Source organism: Carassius carassius, chromosome 6 (genome assembly GCF_963082965.1).
Source record: "Carassius carassius chromosome 6, fCarCar2.1, whole genome shotgun sequence".
Taxonomy (NCBI): Eukaryota; Metazoa; Chordata; class Actinopteri; order Cypriniformes; family Cyprinidae; genus Carassius; species Carassius carassius.
In genome coordinates this window covers 33,513,775-33,533,568 of record NC_081760.1, presented here as the reverse complement: position 1 = coordinate 33,533,568, position 19,794 = coordinate 33,513,775, and the positions used below count along the sequence as shown (strand labels likewise).

Genomic DNA, 19,794 nt, shown 5'->3' with positions numbered 1-19,794 from the left:
AATCAGTGGCGAGGTCAGAAATTTTAAACTGAGTGGACCTTGGTGGAATAGGGTGGACCTCAATGACTACTCTCAAATTACACAAATTTTACAATATGGGATAAAATCACTATACAGTTCAGATAAGTTAAATGTGATTGATTGTTAGCCAGCAAATTCATGAATATACAACAAAATACATTTATAACAAGCAGCTACAATGCCTACTGCAAGGAAGACAAATATAGATATTGTACTGCTATATGACCACTGTAGCAAGACATCAGTGTTCAGTAATTGTGTTCATTTTAAACTAGAATAACCTGGTTCACTAACTTACTGTGCCACGCCCAAATTTCTGACAGCATTATAACTTTGAGAGCAATCAGATGTTGCTTACATTCAGGGGCGTAACCATCTTTTCAAAAGTGAGGGGGACAGAAATTACATATATATAAAACATTACAATATAACATTTCTGTAATCTATATAGCCTACCAGTCAACAGTTTTTGAAGAGTAAGATTTTTAATGTTTTTATAGCAGTCTCATCTGCTCACCAAGCCTGCATTTATTTGATCCAAAGTACAGCTAAAAAAAAAGGTAATATTGTGAAATATTTTTACTATTTAAAATAACTTTTCTATTCAAATATATTTTAAAATTTAATTTTTTTCCTGTGATCAAAGGTGAATTTTCAGCAGCATTACTCCAGTTTTCAGTGTCACATCCTTAAGAAATCAAATCATTCTAATATGCTGATTATCAATATTTAAAACAGTTGAGTAAATTTTTTTCAGTGTACTTTGATGAATAGAAGGATCCAAAGATCAGCATTTATGTGAAATAAAAAGACTTTGCAACATTATACATTATATCATTCAAAATCTTAGAGTCAGCATAATTTATATTTTTTGGAAAAGAAATTATAGAAATGAATACTTTTATTTAGGAAGGATTCTTTAAATTGATCAAAAGTGATGATAAAGTTATATAATATAACTTTAATATAATATAAACAAAATTATTATATTTCAGATAAATGCTGTTCTTCTGAACTTTCTATTCATCAAAGAAACCTGAAAAAATATATACTCAGCTGTTTTCAACATTATCATTATTATTATTATTTTTTTTTTTGAGTAGCAAATCGGAATATCAGAATTATTTCTGAAGGATCGACTGGAGAATTGATGCTAAAAAAAAATCTGCTTTTTAAATCTCAACAAATTACATTTTGAAATATATTCAAATAGAAAACAGTTATTTTAAATAGTCTAGTAAAAATATTTCACAATTTTAATGTTTTGCTGTACTTTTGATCAAATAAATACAGGCTTGGTGAACAGAAGAGACTTGACAGTGGATATGCGCATTAATAATTGGCTTAGAAATCTATAACTACTGGACAATAACAAATAATAATGCTTTTTTTATATAGTACAAACACTTTTTCACATAAGTTATAATGGTTTCTATACTGTAATAAATTTAATAAATTAGCACTACATTGTTCATAAACTTTATCACCTGCTGGAGATGAGTTGAGAAACCATATATTGTTGCAATCGTATGTTAAGTGTCTTCGTGTTTCCAAAAGTGTCTGTTTTTCTGTGAAAACAACAGTTTTCATACATCGATAGCTGGACGCTTTTGTCCATATTAGGAGTTTCCTGGTTATGACTTTCAACGCGAGAGCGCGCTCCGGCTTCGAGTATGAATGAAACACACACACACACACACACACACACACAAACTGTAGGAGAGTTTAGCTCTCCGTGATGTTCATATCGCCTTCTGGGTCCGAATAAAATATCAGGTCATGCGCAGACTATCCTGTCTCTTTGAGTTTAAATCTATATTTATTCATACCAACTCTTGAAAACCTCAATGCGAACACATTTGATTGAAAAGGTGCGGGGACGAATTTCCATGATATTAAAAGCGTAATCGACGCCCCTGCTTACGTTACTCATTTGGTGCCGCTCACAAGTCTGCGTGACGTGTTTCTAATCACGGTACACATCCTCAAACATAGTGTCATTAAAATTCCGACACATCTTGCAGTACACGGTATCGTCTTTTATGCTGTACTCTAGAAATGGGAACTTTGTGTACCACTTAGCAGCAAAATGACTAGACTTGCCATTTATTTACCGCAAAAACTGGCGTAAATGCAATATTACTCCGTGAATGGGGCAGAGCAGGTGGTTCATCAAATGTGGATAAATCAGCTGGTATATGTTGCTTTTCTCGACGATTAGCCCGGGTTAATGTTGATGTTTCAGGTTGTTCTTGTTTTTTTTTTATATTTAATTAAAGATGTCTGTTTCGACATGCTCATCTTGTGTCATCATACGTGTTAAAAGTTTACTTCACTAGCAGACGTAAACTCATCTTCCCACCCCCCAACAATACGCGATTGGCTAAACAGTGCTAATAAGCTTATTGATTGGCTGTTGCAGTAAGGCAATTATATGAAAATGTTTTCGCTCTACAGTAGTTATTTTTTTTATGAAACTTCTTGTACGTGTTTAAGTGTTCAGTATGTCACATATGCATGATTTTTTTTCTGCTTTCCCACATTTCTTTTTTTTTTTGTCTGTTCTGATTGGGTGGGCCAGCCGTCAGTTTGAGTGGGCCAGTGCCACCCTGGCCCTTATGTAGCCTCCCCCCTGATATTAATAATAACAATTTTCTGTTGATTGAATTCAATCGTAGATTTCAACACACTACATTTATTATTTACCAAACTGTGAAACTCTAGCAACTCAGATTCAGTACCACTCCATAATAATAATAATAATAATAATAATAAAATCATCAATATATCGTTTCCATAGAACAATGTGTCTCAGGAGATCATAAACCACAGGATTTAATACAAACTTCTTCAAATGATGCATCATAAACCTATGACAGCAGTTAAAACAAAGATATTTTTTGAGATCAGGCTGGATCTTCATCGAAGATACTTTTTTAATCATAAACTGAATAATGTCATTGATCTTCTGAATCTGGTTTTTGTGTGTGTGTGTGTGTTCATACTTCAAAAACTATTCTAATTTGTGAGCTTTTGAAGAAGATTTTAAAAACAAAGAAAAACACTGCTAGAGAAACAAAGAAGAGGACAAAGGGGACATTCTATTAGTTTTCTGGACTTTCTCAAGACGTATCTGTCTGTGTCAAGTGTCTCTCTCTCTCTCTCTTGTCAATCTGTGTAAAGAATGTCAGCATGTTCTAGCATGTCATCCGTAAGAAGAGGTAGTGCTTTGCGCTCAGAATTGCTCATCAAGGGTCTTGTTTAAAACTATTCTTGTGTCTGAGTGGGATATTGATTTATGCATAGTGTCCTGCATCAGAATGCCGGGTGAAATTGGCCAAAGGGAAAATCTTTATGCTGCCATGAGACAAGAGAATCCGACTGCACTTTTGGGAATGAACATTTTATGCTCACGATTAGGATTTATCTTCGGGAACCCATCCCAGATTCTACATAATGTTCCCCATAATGTCACTAAAATTGTGCCATTTGTTATTTAATGATGGAGCTGCACTTAAAGCAACATGTATGGTGTTTGTTAAAAAAGGTATTATGGGAAAAAGTTCTCTGCAGTGGTTTTTCTGGAAGACGAAATGGGAATGTAACAAGGTAATAATGCTCTTGGGAAACAAGCCGCAACGGCAAAGCAATGCTGATGTACTATTCATATTCAACTTCTTTCTGAAAATTAGGACTTATTTGGAGCTTAATAGAAGAAGAAAAATGACTATTGTTAAGACTGAGAGATTTTTAAATGACATTTTAGTCAAACAATTGAAAGGCAAAAAGGCAATAATAAAAAAAAGCAGGAAAAAAAAGCATAAAATAATACCGGGGAAAACATAAAATGACAGAAATATACAGTATAAATAAAAGTTTTTTTTTTTTTCATTAAAATAATCTTGACATCCTTAAAACAAGACAAACTTAAGACATAAATATAGTAGTGAAGTGACATTCAGCCAAGTATGGTGACCCATACTCAGAATTTGTGCTCTGCATTTAACCCATCCGAAATGCACACACACAGAGCAGTGAACACACACACACACGGTGAGCACACACCCGGAGCAGTGGGCAGCCATTTATGCTGCGGCGCCCGGGGAGCAGTTGGGGGTTCGATGCCTTGCTCAAGGGCACCTAAGTTGTGGTATTGAAGGTGGAGAGAGAACTGTACATGTACTCCCCCCACCCACAATTCCTGCCGGCCTGGGACTCAAACTCACAACCTTTCGATTGGGAGTCCAACTCTCTAACCATTAGGCCACGACTTAGTATGACTTATTTTTAGAGAATATATATGTATTATTATAAAATCTATATGATTTACTGTAAAATAAACTGATACTAAATTAATTAATTTTATTTATTTAGTTTCATTTTAGGCTTAGCTTTAGCAAACCCCTCATGAGGTACTGACATCTATATTTGGCATCCCAAGGTGACAGTCCTGGAAAAAGCATTCAGACTTTGCCTGACGTAATGAATCTGGTGTGATGGTGGTCTTCATAATTTATCATAACTTCTGAGTCACACTGGCATACACAGAGGCATTAGCTAATGATTTGGCCAGCCCTGTGTTTTCATCTTGGGTTGCGGTTTTGGGTTTCGGTACAGGTATGTTGATTTAGTTCAGGTCACGAGGGGCTTCGGGCTTAAAATGAGATATCCAATTAGTTCAGCTCTTTGATTGTGTTTCTATGCACATCAAAATTCAGATTAATGAATGTTTGATTATGTATTTGTCTTGTAAATGTGTTAATTGGATTAAGCCATTATTCTGGTTTCTAAATCTGTGGGTGGTACAAATCTTAATTTAGTCTGATTAAATGAAGGAGGAAAAAAAAGCATTTCTTGGATGGAACATTTAGATTAATCAGACTTGGGAGATGTAAAAAGACAAGAAATTAGATTGCAAAAAGTTGGTGAAGAAACAAATTTCACAGGAAATATAACTGAACTAAAGGTGAAATTCTGAAGTTAAAAAAACTAATAATAATTAAAAAAAAAAAAAAAAAAATTTAGTGTGATAAACTCCAGCACCTTTCTTAAAGGAATATTTCATCCAAAAATAAAAAGATTCTATCATTTACTCGCCGTGAAAGTGTTCCAAACCTGTATGAATAACCATATAGTTGATAGTAGCCATTTACTTCAGTAAGTATTTTAAGTATTTTATTTATTTATTTATTTTTATTGCTAACTATATATTTATTTATTCTCATACACTGCCACTAATTACTGTTCAGTGTTCTTTCAAAAATGTACAAGGGTGTCTTATTAACATTGGACTGTTTCCATTTTACCTTGGTGATGTTAATGTTGTCATTTGCATATGCTGTTATCTGTTTACTATATGCAAATGAAGACAGACTCACTGCCTGAAAATCTGACAACTGTCTGCTTTTAAAAGTTTGAGACAGATGACACTTTTTGACACTCTGAAATACAGAACATAAAAAAAGAAAAAAGAAAAAGAAGAAGTGGGAAAGCAAACACGCATGTACCAGGAGCTTAATTTACCCTGAAAGACGGGTTCTATCCGCTAATGATATATTCACAGTTTTTATGTTGAGCAAGATGATGCCTGTTTTCTTTTTGAATGTTCATAAAGAAGCAACCCTGTGTCTTATCTCCTCTCAGCTTGTGTCTTTGAATTATTCGAAGACTGTACGTTTAAGATGCTGTCGCCCAAAAGTGAGATGGAGCACACCTGACAAGTTGTGTGGGAAGATTAAATGTTTTCCCTATACAGCTTTTGACACTGAATTGCAAAAATAAATAAAAAAATAAAAAAATCAGAATTTTGGTTCTAAGTACTTATATAGCGAAAAATAGGAAGTAGACCTAGGGGCTAAAAACACAGCAGATTTTTATATATACATAACTGTCATGCCCACAAGCATTTTATAAAAAACTTGCAAAACTTTAACAGTAAATTTATAGGTTAAACCACCAAGGGATTCATATACCTGATGATCCAAAAAAATTTTTGGATTTCTAAGCCACACTTAAAATGTATACAGTCGTGGCCAAAAGTTTACAGAATTACATAAATATTAGTTTTCAAAAAGTTTGCTGCTAAACTGCTTTTAGATCTTTGTTTCAGTTGTTTCTGTGATGTACTGAAATATAATTACAAGCACTTCGTACGTTTCAAAGGCTTTTATCGACAATTACATGACATTTGTGCAAAGAGTCAGTATTTGCAGTGTTGGCCCTTCTTTTTCAGGACCTCTGCAATTCGACTGGGCATGCTCTCAATCAACTTCTGGGCCAAATCCTGACTGATAGCAACCCATTCCTTCATAATCACTTCTTGGAGTTTGTCAGAATTAGTGGGTTTTTGTTTGTCCACCCGCCTCTTGAGGATTGACCACAAGTTCTCAATGGGATTAAGATCTGGGAAGTTTCCAGGCCATGAACCCAAAATTTCAACATTCTGGTCCCCGAGCCACTTAGTTATCACTTTTGCCTTATGGCACGGTGCTCCATCGTGCTGGAAAATGCATTGTTCTTCACCAAACTATTGTTGGATTGTTGGAAGAAGTTGCTGTTGCAGGGTGTTTTGGTACCATTCTTTATTCATGGCTGTGTTTTTGGGCAGAATTGTGAGTGAGCCCACTCCCTTGGATGAGAAGCAACCCCACACATGAATGGTGTCAGGATGCTTTACTGTTGGCATGACACAGGACTGATGGTAGCGCTCACCTTTTCTTCTCCGGACAAGCCTTTTTCCAGATGCCCCAAACAATCGGAAAGGGGCTTCATCGGAGAATATGACTTTGCCCCAGTCCTCAGCAGTCCATTCACTATACTTTCTGCAGAAGATCAATCTGTCCCTGATGTTTTTTTTTGGAGAGAAGTGGCTTCTTTGCTGCCCCTCTTGACACCAGGCCATCTTCCAAAATTCTTCGCCTCACTGTGCGTGCAGATGCGCTCACACCTGCCTGCTGCCATTCCTGAGCAAGCTCTGCACTGGTGGCACTCCGATCCCGCAGCTGAATCCTCTTTAGGAGACGATCCTGGCGCTTGCTGGACTTTCTTGGACGCCCTGAAGCCTTCTTTACAAGAATTGAACCTCTTTCCTTGAAGTTCTTGATGATGCTATAAATTGTTGATTTAGGTGCAATCTTAGTAGCCACAATATCCTTGCCTGTGAAGCCATTTTTATGCAACGCAATGATGGCTGCACGCGTTTCTTTGCAGGTCACCATGGTTAACAATGGAAGAACAATGATTTCAAGCATCACCCTCCTTTTAACATTTAACCCAATCAGCCTGACATAATGATCTCCAGGCTTGTGCTCGTCAACATTCTCACCTGAGTTAACAAGACGATTACTGAAATGATCTCAGCAGGTCCTTTAATGACAGCAAAGAAATGCAGTGGAAAGATTTTTTTGGGATTAAGTTAATTTTCATGGCAAAGATGCACTATGCAATTCATCTGATCACTCTTCATAACATTCTGGAGTATATGCAAATTGCTATTATAAAAACTTAAGCAGCAACTTTTCCAATTTCCAATATTTATGTAATTCTCAAAACCTTTGGTAACCGACTGTAGTTGCATTGCACTAAATATTGAATTGGACTTACTGACTTTGCTCACAGAGGGTATAACAACTTTTAGCCAACGGCTTTTTCCACCACAGTGTTTTAACAAGCGCTGCTGGGGATTGATTCTACCTGCTGCCATCAGACAATACAACACCTTCTCCTCTTCCCATCCCGCTGCTCCTCCAGTCAGAGTAACAGCATTACACACAGACAGAAGAAACACAGACAGCGCTCAGTAGAAACACTCGCTAATGCACTCAGATATGCACATTATACGTCAGCTTTTACTCTGTTGGTCTACACTGCATGTGTGTTTTGTGCATTTTGCATCAGTAAAGTATCTCTATCTGTCTGTTTGTTTTGCTGGCTGAGTTCAGTATTCTCTATGCGTTCACTTAGTGACCTCCAGATCCACAGGAGATGGTGAGTGCTGTTTGTTTGTGCCTCTGTGTGAGGGAGCTTTGTTGACTTTAGTCCTTGGTTTTTAAGTCAAGGACAAGTGCCAGAAAGCGAGGGAAAGAGGTGCAAGCAAATAATAAACTCATACAGAGACATGTTACAGCATCAATTTTAATCTTCTTTTGTGTCAACTTACTTGGACCACATTGACTTCCACTGTATGGAAGACAAAAAACACTAAGACATTTTTCTAAATATCTTCTTTTGTGTTTCACAGAGGAAAGGAAGTCATTCCAAAGGCAGCTTTGGAATGATGTGATGCTGAGTAATTCATGACAGATTTGTCATGATTTAGGTGAACTGTCCCTTTAAGACAAAAGTGCCAGTGACTTTGTTGTGACTTGCTTGGCTGTCATAAATCCACCATTGCTTTCTAGTGTTGAACCTTTTTTTTTTCTTTTTTTTTCTCAAACACAAGCACAGTGTCCTCAAGGTCCGGCAACAGTGTGATGTAGCGGTATTCACATAACCATCTGGCTCCACACCTCTTGGCCTACAACTGCTCTTTCTCAGGGTTTCCCTTAAAAAATATGATTATTATAAATCCAGACTTTTTTTCACATGTAAAGCAAACATCAACTGATCAATGTTTAGTTTTTTACCTACGTGGTTTCTGGAATAATTATGCTACATTAATAAGCTTTGTATCCAATTAATTAATTACAATAGAGAAAACATAATCTAAATGCAATTTTGATTTAGAGTTAATTCTAATATGACATGCAAATTAAATACTTTTGAGATGATACGCTCCTTCACTGACATCTTGGGAACATATGTGCAGTATCTTTGAATAGCATCGACTGCCTTTCACAAAGTAACATATAACTCACCCAAAAATCCATCAGTATATAATGTGCGAATCGAATTGACCTGCACTGAGAGGCATTACTAGGTTTAATTGGCAAACTGTGTAAAATGACATATGTACACTACGGTATGAGTTCATCTGACAGGAGCTGGCAACAGCAAGACCAAGACAACACTCCCCATATGTAGGAGACAGAAGGTCCCACTGTCTTTCAGCTAATGTTTACCGCTCTGCTGTAAGAGACACCATCCAGGGATGAGTAATTGACCTCACACACAGACGCAACATAAAGGCAGTCAATATGCCACTGAAAACAATGCCATTGAATTTTGAAATTTGCAAAAAAAAAAAAAAAAAAAAAAAAGAAAGGGGTGAAACTTTCTTGCCTATTTTGAAGTCACTCACAGAAAGTAATTTGTGTTCAAATAATGACATATGTACATGAAATGGACTCTAATATTACAGTACGCTAAATTTAGTTGGCCACAGGATTGGCTCCATATTGCATGAATTTGGGCTTTTTTTTTCTCAGCAACTATAATTCAAATACCCCAATTTCTTGAGTGTGCTATTTACGCTTAGGACCTTATGATTCGCTGGTTGTGGTTTATTTTATCTCTCTCGAGCTTATAGAGACCGATATTGATTTATGTTTTACATACAAATTATAACAGTTGGTAGAGACTAAAGTAAAAGGAGCAGTAAGTGATGCTTTGTATGGAATATCATTGCATAAAATGTCCATACTACCTGACAGATGCTGCTGTAATAGTCTTAAAGAATCACACCTGTGTCTTTGACAGCCCAGGCTCTGGAAATGTTGAGGAACAAAGTAAAGATGTTGTAGTTATAGCATCCACCAACAGGTGTTCACTAGGGCTGATCGCCTGTATCACGACCATTACTATATACTCTTTTTATGAAGAAGGAAAAAGGATATCGTTTTTGAATGTATAACAGAATAATAGGCAAGATTTGGGACTTACTGCTCTTTTACATCCACCATGTTTGTGGTTCTGAACTGAATCTTCCTCCAAAGTACGATGGCTAATGGGTAATATTAGCCGTTTCACAAATTTTGAGAATCTACTGGAAATAGTAAACCATCCAATGACTTTTGGTATACTGTTTTCAACATACTATGCTTTGGGACACCCTTATTCTAATCTCACATACTATTTAGGATAAATATTATGCACACTGGGATGCAGGGTTATGCATGTGTTTGTAAGCAGGGGATTTTAAGGTTTTTGTTTTTGTTTTGTTTTTTATTAAAGGTATGTTGAATGAGAAAAACTCAATTTCATTGCTCAAATCTACTGAGACACTTAGAGCACTTGAAGGGGTGGTGTTAGCGCAGTGGATAAGACGCATGCCTATGGTGTGGGAGACCCGGGTTCGAATCCACTGTGAACCGCCAGTGTGTCCCTGAGCAAGACACTTAACCCCTAGTTGCTCCAGAGGCGTGCGACCTCTGACATATATATAGCAATTGTAAGTCGCTTTGGATAAAAGCGTCAGCTAAATGAATAAATGTATAAATGTAAATGTAATGATCTACTGCATTAATTACTGTACACAGCCTGTGGACTGGGCAGGTCAATTTAGACAATTCAGACAGGGCTACTTTCACATGCTGGTATTTCTTCTGGCCATTTTATCTTATAGAGAAAAGAAAGTGTAATTCTTCCCTGAAAAAATCACTGACATGACCAATTCAGACAGGATTAAAATCATAGAAGAACTGTGCTAGTTATTACTTTATCCTGCCTCCCATAGTACAACTAATCCTTGTCCAAATAAGGCTGTATATATATATATATATATAATTGTTTCTACATTAGTTAATAAGCTGTCTTCCCTCCAAACATTCCTCAGTTGTGGCCAAATGACGTGACTATTATAAATTGGGTGTATAGAGACAGTACCTTGAGTTTTGTGGAGGAAAATAAACTATAACAAATTCGACTTGGACAATTTAGCCCTGGCAATGCTAAGCTATAGAGGCATGTCACTATTTGTTAAGATAGGGAATTTTATGTGGACGGCCTTATAGGTTTTAAGCCTCTCTCCCACATGTGAAATTGTTGCTGAATTGCTCTCGCTGTTTGAGACTGGGATAATTTTTTTGACAACACCTGCTCTAGTGCAATGTATTATTTTTTCAGTAGGAATGATCTTCTCCCCTCTAATATAGGAGAATGGCCCAATACCATCCAAAACTCTACCTGCAAACCTTTCAGAGAGTCTGGCCTCTGTGTATAACTGGTTTCTGTTTCACCATTTCACAAAAACAAACATGCTCTGTACCAAATGCAGTGGTTTCATCTAAAATCTTCTGCAGTGAATGGGTGCCGTCAGAATGAGAGTCCAAACAGCTGAAAAACCTTTGCTTCTGGCCAAAATATGTTCGTTATCCATAAAAACACTTGCTACAATGAAACAGTCCATCCCTTGTTGTCCTGTCAATCAACATATTTGTTTAGAACTGAATTGCACTACAAACACACAACTTTTAATTTCACAAGACATTTATTGATGAACTGGAGTTGTGTGTATTACTTGTGGATTGTGATGTTTCTATGTCCCTCTTAACACATGAGGGTAAAAAAAATAAAAAATAAAAAAATAACGGCAGATTTTTCATTTTTGGTGAACTGTCACTTTAAAAGTTCAGTACCTCTTACTGGAGTTCTATAAATGAACCCTACAGAGTTCAATGCTTCATTTATTTTTTATTTATACATTGATTTATCAAAGACAGACGCCTGATTTGGATGGAGATTTATGCCCGTCCAACAAATGTAAACTTTTTCATGCTTAAAAATCATTCCAACAGTGCTGTTTTGTCTTTAATATATGTTCATACATATATTTCAATGTACAAAACTAGAATTTAAGAAAATACTTGATTTAATAAGGTGCTCAGGACAGCACTGTAATGAAGTGTCTGAAAAGCCTAATCAGAATGCAGAGAGGATCAAGCCAGAGCCTTTGTAAATGAGGAAAGCTTAATCAGAATAAGGGTCTCAACATGTAAACAGCTTCTACTCATTATTCACAGAAACATACATCAGCAGTATTAGTCATTTTTCAGCTATAATGGTTGTGTTGTATTATATTACGGGTGCAAAATTAACAAGCAGAAATGTAATCATTATATCTAACGATTTGATTTCCTTTGAAAGGTGTTTGAATTGTATTAATTTACTGAATTACAAGCCTTACAATAAAATGTGTTAAAATGTACATATGCTTTATTAGAACGTGCACAGGGTACAACTGCAGAGTTTTGTGAGGTTAGGTAATTTATTTCAGTCTTCTATTTCTTTTGACACTATGCATACAAATATAATAATGCCTCTCAAAAAAAAAAAAAAAAAAAAAAAGAGATGGGAAAGTGGCTCACACGTCTTAGCCAATCAGAGACGCTTTCTATCTGTCATCATTGTATGCATTCAGGAAAGCTGAAATCCGATTGGCTAACTTTGTCTTTGAAGGGCGGTGTTATGGAAATCAGGCATGTGATTGAAGTCATCAAATTAGCTGACATCTCTTATGGCACTTGTAGTGACATGAGGATTTTAAAGCATATTTTTTAAACGGCACCACTGATTTTCAGTCATATTAATTCTTCTGCTTGGTTTACTGGACATATGACTTGATCTCCTTGAACTCTTCATTTTTTGAAAGTGTATGAGATCATTGTCCAAGCATGTTTCCAGCAGACTGAGGCAGGTTCTCTTGCAGTGTTTTCCTATTTATTGCACCATCCACTGTTCCTTTTCTTCCTTTAAACAACATACAGCTCACAGCATGATGCTATTGCCAGCGTACAACACTAAACGAATGGAGTTCTTTTGCACCACACATGTCACTATGATTTTATTATTAATATTTTTATATTCTTAAAAGCTTTCTTGCTTCCATGCATACCCACAAAACCTGAAAATGGGTCATTATTAAAGTCAATTATATAAAGTCTGTTCCCAAAAAGTTCTTTTTTTTTTCTTTTTTTTTTTTAAGTGAATGGATTTTATCATTGTAGGCTGGTTATATCTACACCATGCTAAGGCACATTCATTTGCAAACACCATGTAAAAGTGAAATTTGCATCCGATGTCCCCTTTATTAATGGAATACTTAATCACTTTTATTTAATCAACAGTCAAACAAATAACAATAATAATAATTGCACACATCCTCAAATTTCAGTGCATCTATAATGCAATGACAACAATACATTTTTAAGTGTGGCTTAAGTGTCCAGGGCCATTATATGCCATTTTTTTCTGACTCCAGATGTCTTTTCTGTCTGCCTTCTTATTATACAGATCTGTTCCTGTAGTTGAGCAGTGCACTGGTGCTTTGCTCTCAGTTACTGAACTGTATGTAAATGTCAGGGCAGCTTCAAATACTACAAGAGATCTCAGTGATTCAGGCTGCTCACCATATTGCTGAAACAATTGGCTATAGCATTAAATGTGTTGTCTGGTGGACTAAAGCCTGTTTTACATGAAGACTTGCATTATTCTTTGAGCTGAAGAAGGATTTCATCATTCATTTTCTTTCCCAGAGTACTCTTCTGTTTGAATGGTTCTTCACCCTTTTATCTTTTTTGTCTTTTTTTTTCTCTGTCCACATGCAGAGTTTTATTAAAGCTAGTATCAGGCCTGCTTGTAAGTGGACTAAAGAGTTTGATAAGCGTAGCCGTAAGGAACAGATTCAAAGTTTAACGATATGGTCATTTATGCTGGCCTTTGAAGTATATTACTTCAAAATACGCTTGCATTTGAAGAATTCACAAAACAATATGTAATGGCTGGTTTCATCATTTTCATCCTAAAATGATGTGTGACTGTTTGTAAAGTAATATCTTTTTGTGCTTTAACATTCAACACATTCAAATGTTAACATTTTGACTCAAAATGTGCTCTACCATATGACTGAGGTGCTTTCAGAGGGTTAATATATATTTTGCAACACTTGTCATTGGAACTTCTAAGAGAATCAATTAACTCTTCCCCCAAAATGATTGGCGCTTTTTCAAAAGGCTTTGAGTTTATATAGGTATGAATTCTTTCTTGAAACATAAATAGATTGTAAGTTTATGAGTCTATTTTTTTCCACGCTCTAGGCATGAATTTCCTCTCTCTTCCCCATCTCTAATTTTCCTGGAGGAATTTGACTGACCTAGTTAGCACAGTCTCGTGTACCTCAGGAATCTTATAAAGGATATTTACAGTGCTGTAGATAGAATCAGCATGATATGATTAAGTAATGAAGAGATTAATTATTTGGGTGTCAAGGAGGAAGCCTGATGCATCATTTTATTGTGTTTTATGCTGAGATGAAGAGAAGATCTGAGGATTTGTGCATTTTTAGGTTGTTTTAGGCTGATTTATTGAGAAGTTTATGTAATGGGTAATTTAATAATGGTTCTGATTGAGATTTCATGTGGACTTTTGTTGTGTTGATTTGATGATGGAGTCTTTTTTATGCATGAAAAATATAATTACTTCAACATTTGTTTTTGCTGGCAAGGAATCTGTCCGACACAAGTATATGAAATGTTTTTGAGAAGTTGAGATGATTGTTGCATACTATACTTCATATTTAAATATAAATATTTATAAATTAATATATAATAAATATATATAAATATATGTATATGCATGCATGCAGCTGTTGTGATCTACTACAATCATATGAACTGCTTAATTTGTCACAACACAGGGCTTAATAACAAATGCAATTAAGGCAAAAAGTTTAAAAGAAAATGGTAATGAATGAAATCGTGACCAATGATCTGATATTTGCTATTTAATCTTACATATTAACCTAAGAGTTATCAGTGCATTTTTTTTTACTTGATACATTTTTAAAGTAAATTTATACAGTATAAGGCCTTCTTCAGCCAGATATGTGTTTAAGTTTTACTAAATTGCATTGCACAGTCTGAAATGTTATGTAATAAATAGGCTTTCAGAAGATTAACAGGGTTTACAGTTTTGCAATTTAATTTAACAAGCCTTGTGCTCAAGATTTTGAAAGAGATCTTTCTTTCTTTTTGAAAGAAAGATCTTAGAAAGAGAATCAAAGCAATCTATGAACATTTTAGCTGCTAGTTATTTACTAATAAAAAATAAATACAAAAATCATGGCAACAGGACTGCCTTTTTAGCCCCCTGCTGACAAATGACAACTAAAAAAAATATTATTATTTTTTTATTTATTTATTTATTTATTTATTTATTTTTTGTACAGGTGATTCTCATGCTGACCAAGCTGTATGACTTCAATCTGGGCAGTGTCACAGAGAGCTCCTTATGGAGGTAAGAATACTGTTCATTTTTTCTGATAATTATTCAAGGCTTCAAATCTTTATGTGTACACACAACAGGGAAATGTATTACAAGTACGTTATCTAATATTCCTTTGTGACTATTTGTTCTCATCTTGTTAAAGTTTTTAAGCAAGTAGATAGTCTCTGGAGTTGCATTTGTTTAAGCAGCATGAAAGTATAAACACATGCAGTGTTCTCCATTCTTCCAAATATCATCTTTGACAATTCTGTCACTATTTACTCATCCTCGTGCCATTCCAAACTGGAATGGATATCTTTCTTCTGTGGAACTCAGAAGAAGATATTTTGAAGAATGTTGGTCCCATTGGCATCCATAGTAAGGACAAAAAATTCAGTGGAAGTCAATGGGACCCAAAACAGTTACCACCACTCTTCAAAATATATTATTTTGTGAAGATTCTTTCATAATTAACTCACCCTTCATGTTGGTCTAAACCACAGATTAATTTATGATGGTGAGTAAATTTTTTAACTTAATTTTTTTGGATGAGCTATTTCTTAACTTCCATTCATCTAAAGCTCTACTGGCATCAAACAAATGGTGAAACTGGCCTTAGATCACCAGATCTGGCAGCTTCTACCAGCAGCAGATTGGAGTGGTGATGCTTAGCAGACTGTGTGGCCCTTTAGCTTGGAAAGATGGAGCTTCCATCGGAAATGCAATGGCCAAACACACCGTAATACAACAGGACAGGAAGAGATCCAGCTGAGCTCATGAAAAAAAAAATAATAATATGATATATATATGATATGTTCAGCAATCTCTTACTCTCAGACAATGCTGTTCTGTGGACCCAGCATTTCAGTAATGAAGTTAGTGACCCTGCATAAAATATGCTGGTAACCAGAGGGTGATTTATCACATGGCAGTATGGAGTGTAGTTACCTATCCAATCATTTTAGATGAATGGGAACTGATAATTAGATTTCTAGATGATGTCTGTCCTTTGTGTGAGTTTGTGTGTGAGTGAGTGTTCTGCAGTGATGTCTGTCCTGTGTTTGTGTGTGTGTGTGTCTGATCTGCAGGTAATCATATAAGAGTTAATATATATATATATATATATATATATATATATATATATATATATATATATATATATATATATATATATATATATCATAAAGAAAAAAATGGGTTGTTTTTCCATGTAAACTAAGATTGAAACACATCTATGTCAAACAATACCCTTACGTTTGTCTAAATATATGTTAAACTGTTTTCAAATTTGCGTTGGTAAGATGTTTTCAACAACTTTTTTTGTTGTTGTTTGTTTGTTCCTCCAGGAACTCGAGCTGCGTCGAAAACACTTTGGGGAACGCGTTTAGCGTGAGCGACTCTGAATATCATATCCAATATGTATATCTTGATTTTGCACCTGGCATGACCAAAGTGTTCATATACCCTCGAGCGGGATATGTTCCTAAGGTGCCCTCTATCACACCACAACCTGTAGTTCTGCAGGCCTTCTGTCCTCCTCCCTTTCGGGAGCCCGACCAAGAGAAGCTAAATTGTGTGTGTCCAGCTCGAGCGCTGGATGCATACGTCCACAGAGCTGCCCTGTGGAGAAAAACTGACCAATTGCTTGTATGCTGTGGTCCCCCCGAGAGGGGTTTCCTGCTCTAAGCAGACTATTAGTCATTGGATAGTTGAGACTATCAATGCCACTTTGAGTCCTCTGGTCGTCCCCCGCTGTCGGGAGCCAAGGCTCACTCTACATGGGGTATGGTGGCCTCCAAGGCCTTTCTAGCAGGTGTGTCCATGCTGGACATCTGCAATACTGTGGGGTGGTCCATGCCTTAGACATGCCAGTCACTCCAGGCACTCCAAGCTGTGCTCTTCGGATACACACTAGGCAGGGGTTTGGTAGTCTGGCAGCGTTGGTACTCGTTCCCCAAAGCGGTTTCGACGCAGCTCGAGTTCCTGAAGAGGAACGTCTCTAGGTTACATATGTAACCCTAGTTCCTCGAGGGAACGAGACGCTGCGTCTCGAGGCCATACCCCCGGGCACCCCTGCCGGCGCTTGCTGGTACTCGAAGCTGAAGCTAGCTGCGCGGCTCGTGCCTTTATAGCTTCCTGGTCGCTTACGTCACCCCGCCTGTGACGTCACGCTCTTCTATAAGACAGATTGGATATGATAATCAGAGTCGCTCACGCTAAACGCGTTCCCCAAAGCGTTTTCGACGCAGCGTCTCGTTCCCTCGAGGAACTAGGGTTACATAACCAAGAGACGTTTTCTGCAAGGGTATATTAAATTGATTAAATAAATTTACAAATAAATTAATAATAAAAAAAAAATCAATAAATAAAACTGTTCTTTTGAAGTTTCTACTCCTCAAAGAATCCTAATAAAAAACCTATCACAATTTCCACAAAAATAACAGCACAGCTGTTTTCATTATTTGAAAATATATAGCTGTTTCTTGTTGAAAAAACAGCTTTGCCATCACAGAAATAAATTACATTTTAAATGTTATTAAAACAGAATGGTTATTGCTTTATCTTTTATTTTTTAACCAAAAAAATGCAGCCTTGTATGTGGGGAAGTCGTGGCATAGTGGTTAGAGAGTTTGACTCTTAACCCTAGGGTTGTGGGTTCGAATCTCAGGCTGGCAATAACACAACTTAGGTGCCCTTGAGCAAGGCATCAAACCCCCAACTGCTCCCTGGGTGCCGCGGCATAAATGGCTGCCCACTGCTCCGGGTGTGTGTTCACAGTGTGTGTGTGTGTTTGTTCACTGCTCTGTGTGTTCACAGTGTGTGTGTGTTTGTTCACTGCTCTGTGTGTGTGCACTTTGGATGGGTTAAATGCAGAGCACAAATTCTGAGTATGGGTCACCATACTTGGCTGAATGTCATGTCACTTTCACTATATATTCTGGGTAACATAACACAACGTGTGCAATGGAGTAAATGAAAAAAAGTGGCTGGCTGTTTCTGGGCTTCTGAAGGTCGTCACATTATTCTGGCACAAAGAGTGCAGTTCTCGCTTAAAACACTTATAATGGCATACTCAAGGTAATTGTTTTGATTTATTTAAAATCTCTCAGAATAGTCACAGAAACTCCATGGACTTGGAATTTATCATTTTAGTTTAAAAGTAGCTATTTATTGTCCTTAAGTGGTCTTAGGGTAACGGCCTGAGCTCGATTTCTGGGCAAGACATGTGGTAACGTGGATTTTTTTTTGGTGTGGCTACATCGCAGTACAAGTGACTTCCGTTGAACCCTTGAGCAAGACCCTTAACCCCAGGTTACTCCAGAAGGGCTGACTGTGTCAACAATCCCCAATGCGTTGTGATCTATAGAGCGAAGCATCAACTACAGTGTTAACGCCATTGGCACATCTCCTGTAGTTCTATGAAGTGCAGCCAGGCATTACCAGACACATACTGTGTTTGCAATGACAAGTTCAGCTTTGCATCAAGGTTTGAAATGGGTTTAGATCATTAATGAGGACTGGTTAGTTTATAATTTGCAGCTTAAAGGGTTAGTTCACCCAAAAATCAAAATTATGTCAATAATAACTCACCTTCATGTTGTTCATCTTCGGAACACAGTTTAAGATATTTTAGATTTAGTCCGAGAGCTCTTAGTCCCTCCATTGAAACTGTGTGTACGGTATACTGTCCATGTCCAAAAGGTAAGAAAAACATCATCAAAGTAGTCCATGTGACATCAGAGGTTCAGTTAGAATTTTTTGATGCATCAAAAATACATTTTGGTCCAAAAATAGCAAAAACTACGACTTTATTCAGCATTGTCTTCTCTTCCGTGTCTGTTGTGAGCGCATTCACTGCAGTGTATGATATCCGGTTCGCGAACGAATCATTCGATGTAACCGGATCTTCTTAAACCAGTTCACCAAATCGAACTGAATCATTTGAAACGATTCGCGTCTCCAATATGCATTAATCCACAAATGACTTAATCTGTTAACTTTTTTAATGTGGCTGACACTCCCTCTGAGTTAAAACAAACCAATATCCCAGAGTAATTCATTTACTCAAACAGTACACTGACTGAACTGCTGTGAAGAGAGAACTGAAGATGAACACCGAGCCGAGTCAGATAACAAACAGTAATGTAATGATTGAATTTTTATTTTTTATTTGTTGCTGGTTTTATTTACAATCAAATCAAGCTATTTAATATAATACCAGAAATGATTGAGGTAGAATTTTACAGTAAAGTCCATTAGTAAACAAAAGTTAACTGACATTAGTTAACATGAACATGAACAATGAAAAAGTCTTCATAATGTTAATTGTAACATTTACTAACACATGATTCAAAATTGTATCTGTTAATATTAATGCACCCGAGCTAACATCAGCTTACACTGAACAACTGTATTTTTTTTAGTCTAGTCAATTAAAGTCACCTTTATTTATATAGTGCTTTAAACAAAACAGACAAAGCAATTGAACAACATTAATTAGAAAAAGAGTGTCAATAATGCAAAATGACAGGCAGTTCATCATTGAATTCAGTGATGTCATCATACATCTCAGATCAGTTTAAATAGTATCTTTGCAATCATTTGCAATCAAGTCAACGATATTGCTGTAAATGA

The 19,794-nt window shown here is 36.3% G+C and overlaps 1 protein-coding gene across 3 annotated transcripts in view; it reads left to right on the top strand.

The window, feature by feature from the left end:
- The window catches only part of LOC132142692 (VPS10 domain-containing receptor SorCS1-like), a 167,412-nt gene that overhangs the window by 77,363 nt on the left and 70,255 nt on the right, over nucleotides 1-19,794 (top strand). For all 3 annotated transcript variants that reach the window (XR_009434101.1, XM_059552753.1, XM_059552754.1), the window contains exon 2: nucleotides 15,122-15,189. Coding sequence is in view for 2 of the 3 variants with exons in the window: in XM_059552753.1 (XP_059408736.1) it covers nucleotides 15,122-15,189 (68 nt within the window). In the remaining variant the exon portion in view is untranslated. The remainder of the gene's footprint in view (nucleotides 1-15,121; nucleotides 15,190-19,794) is intronic.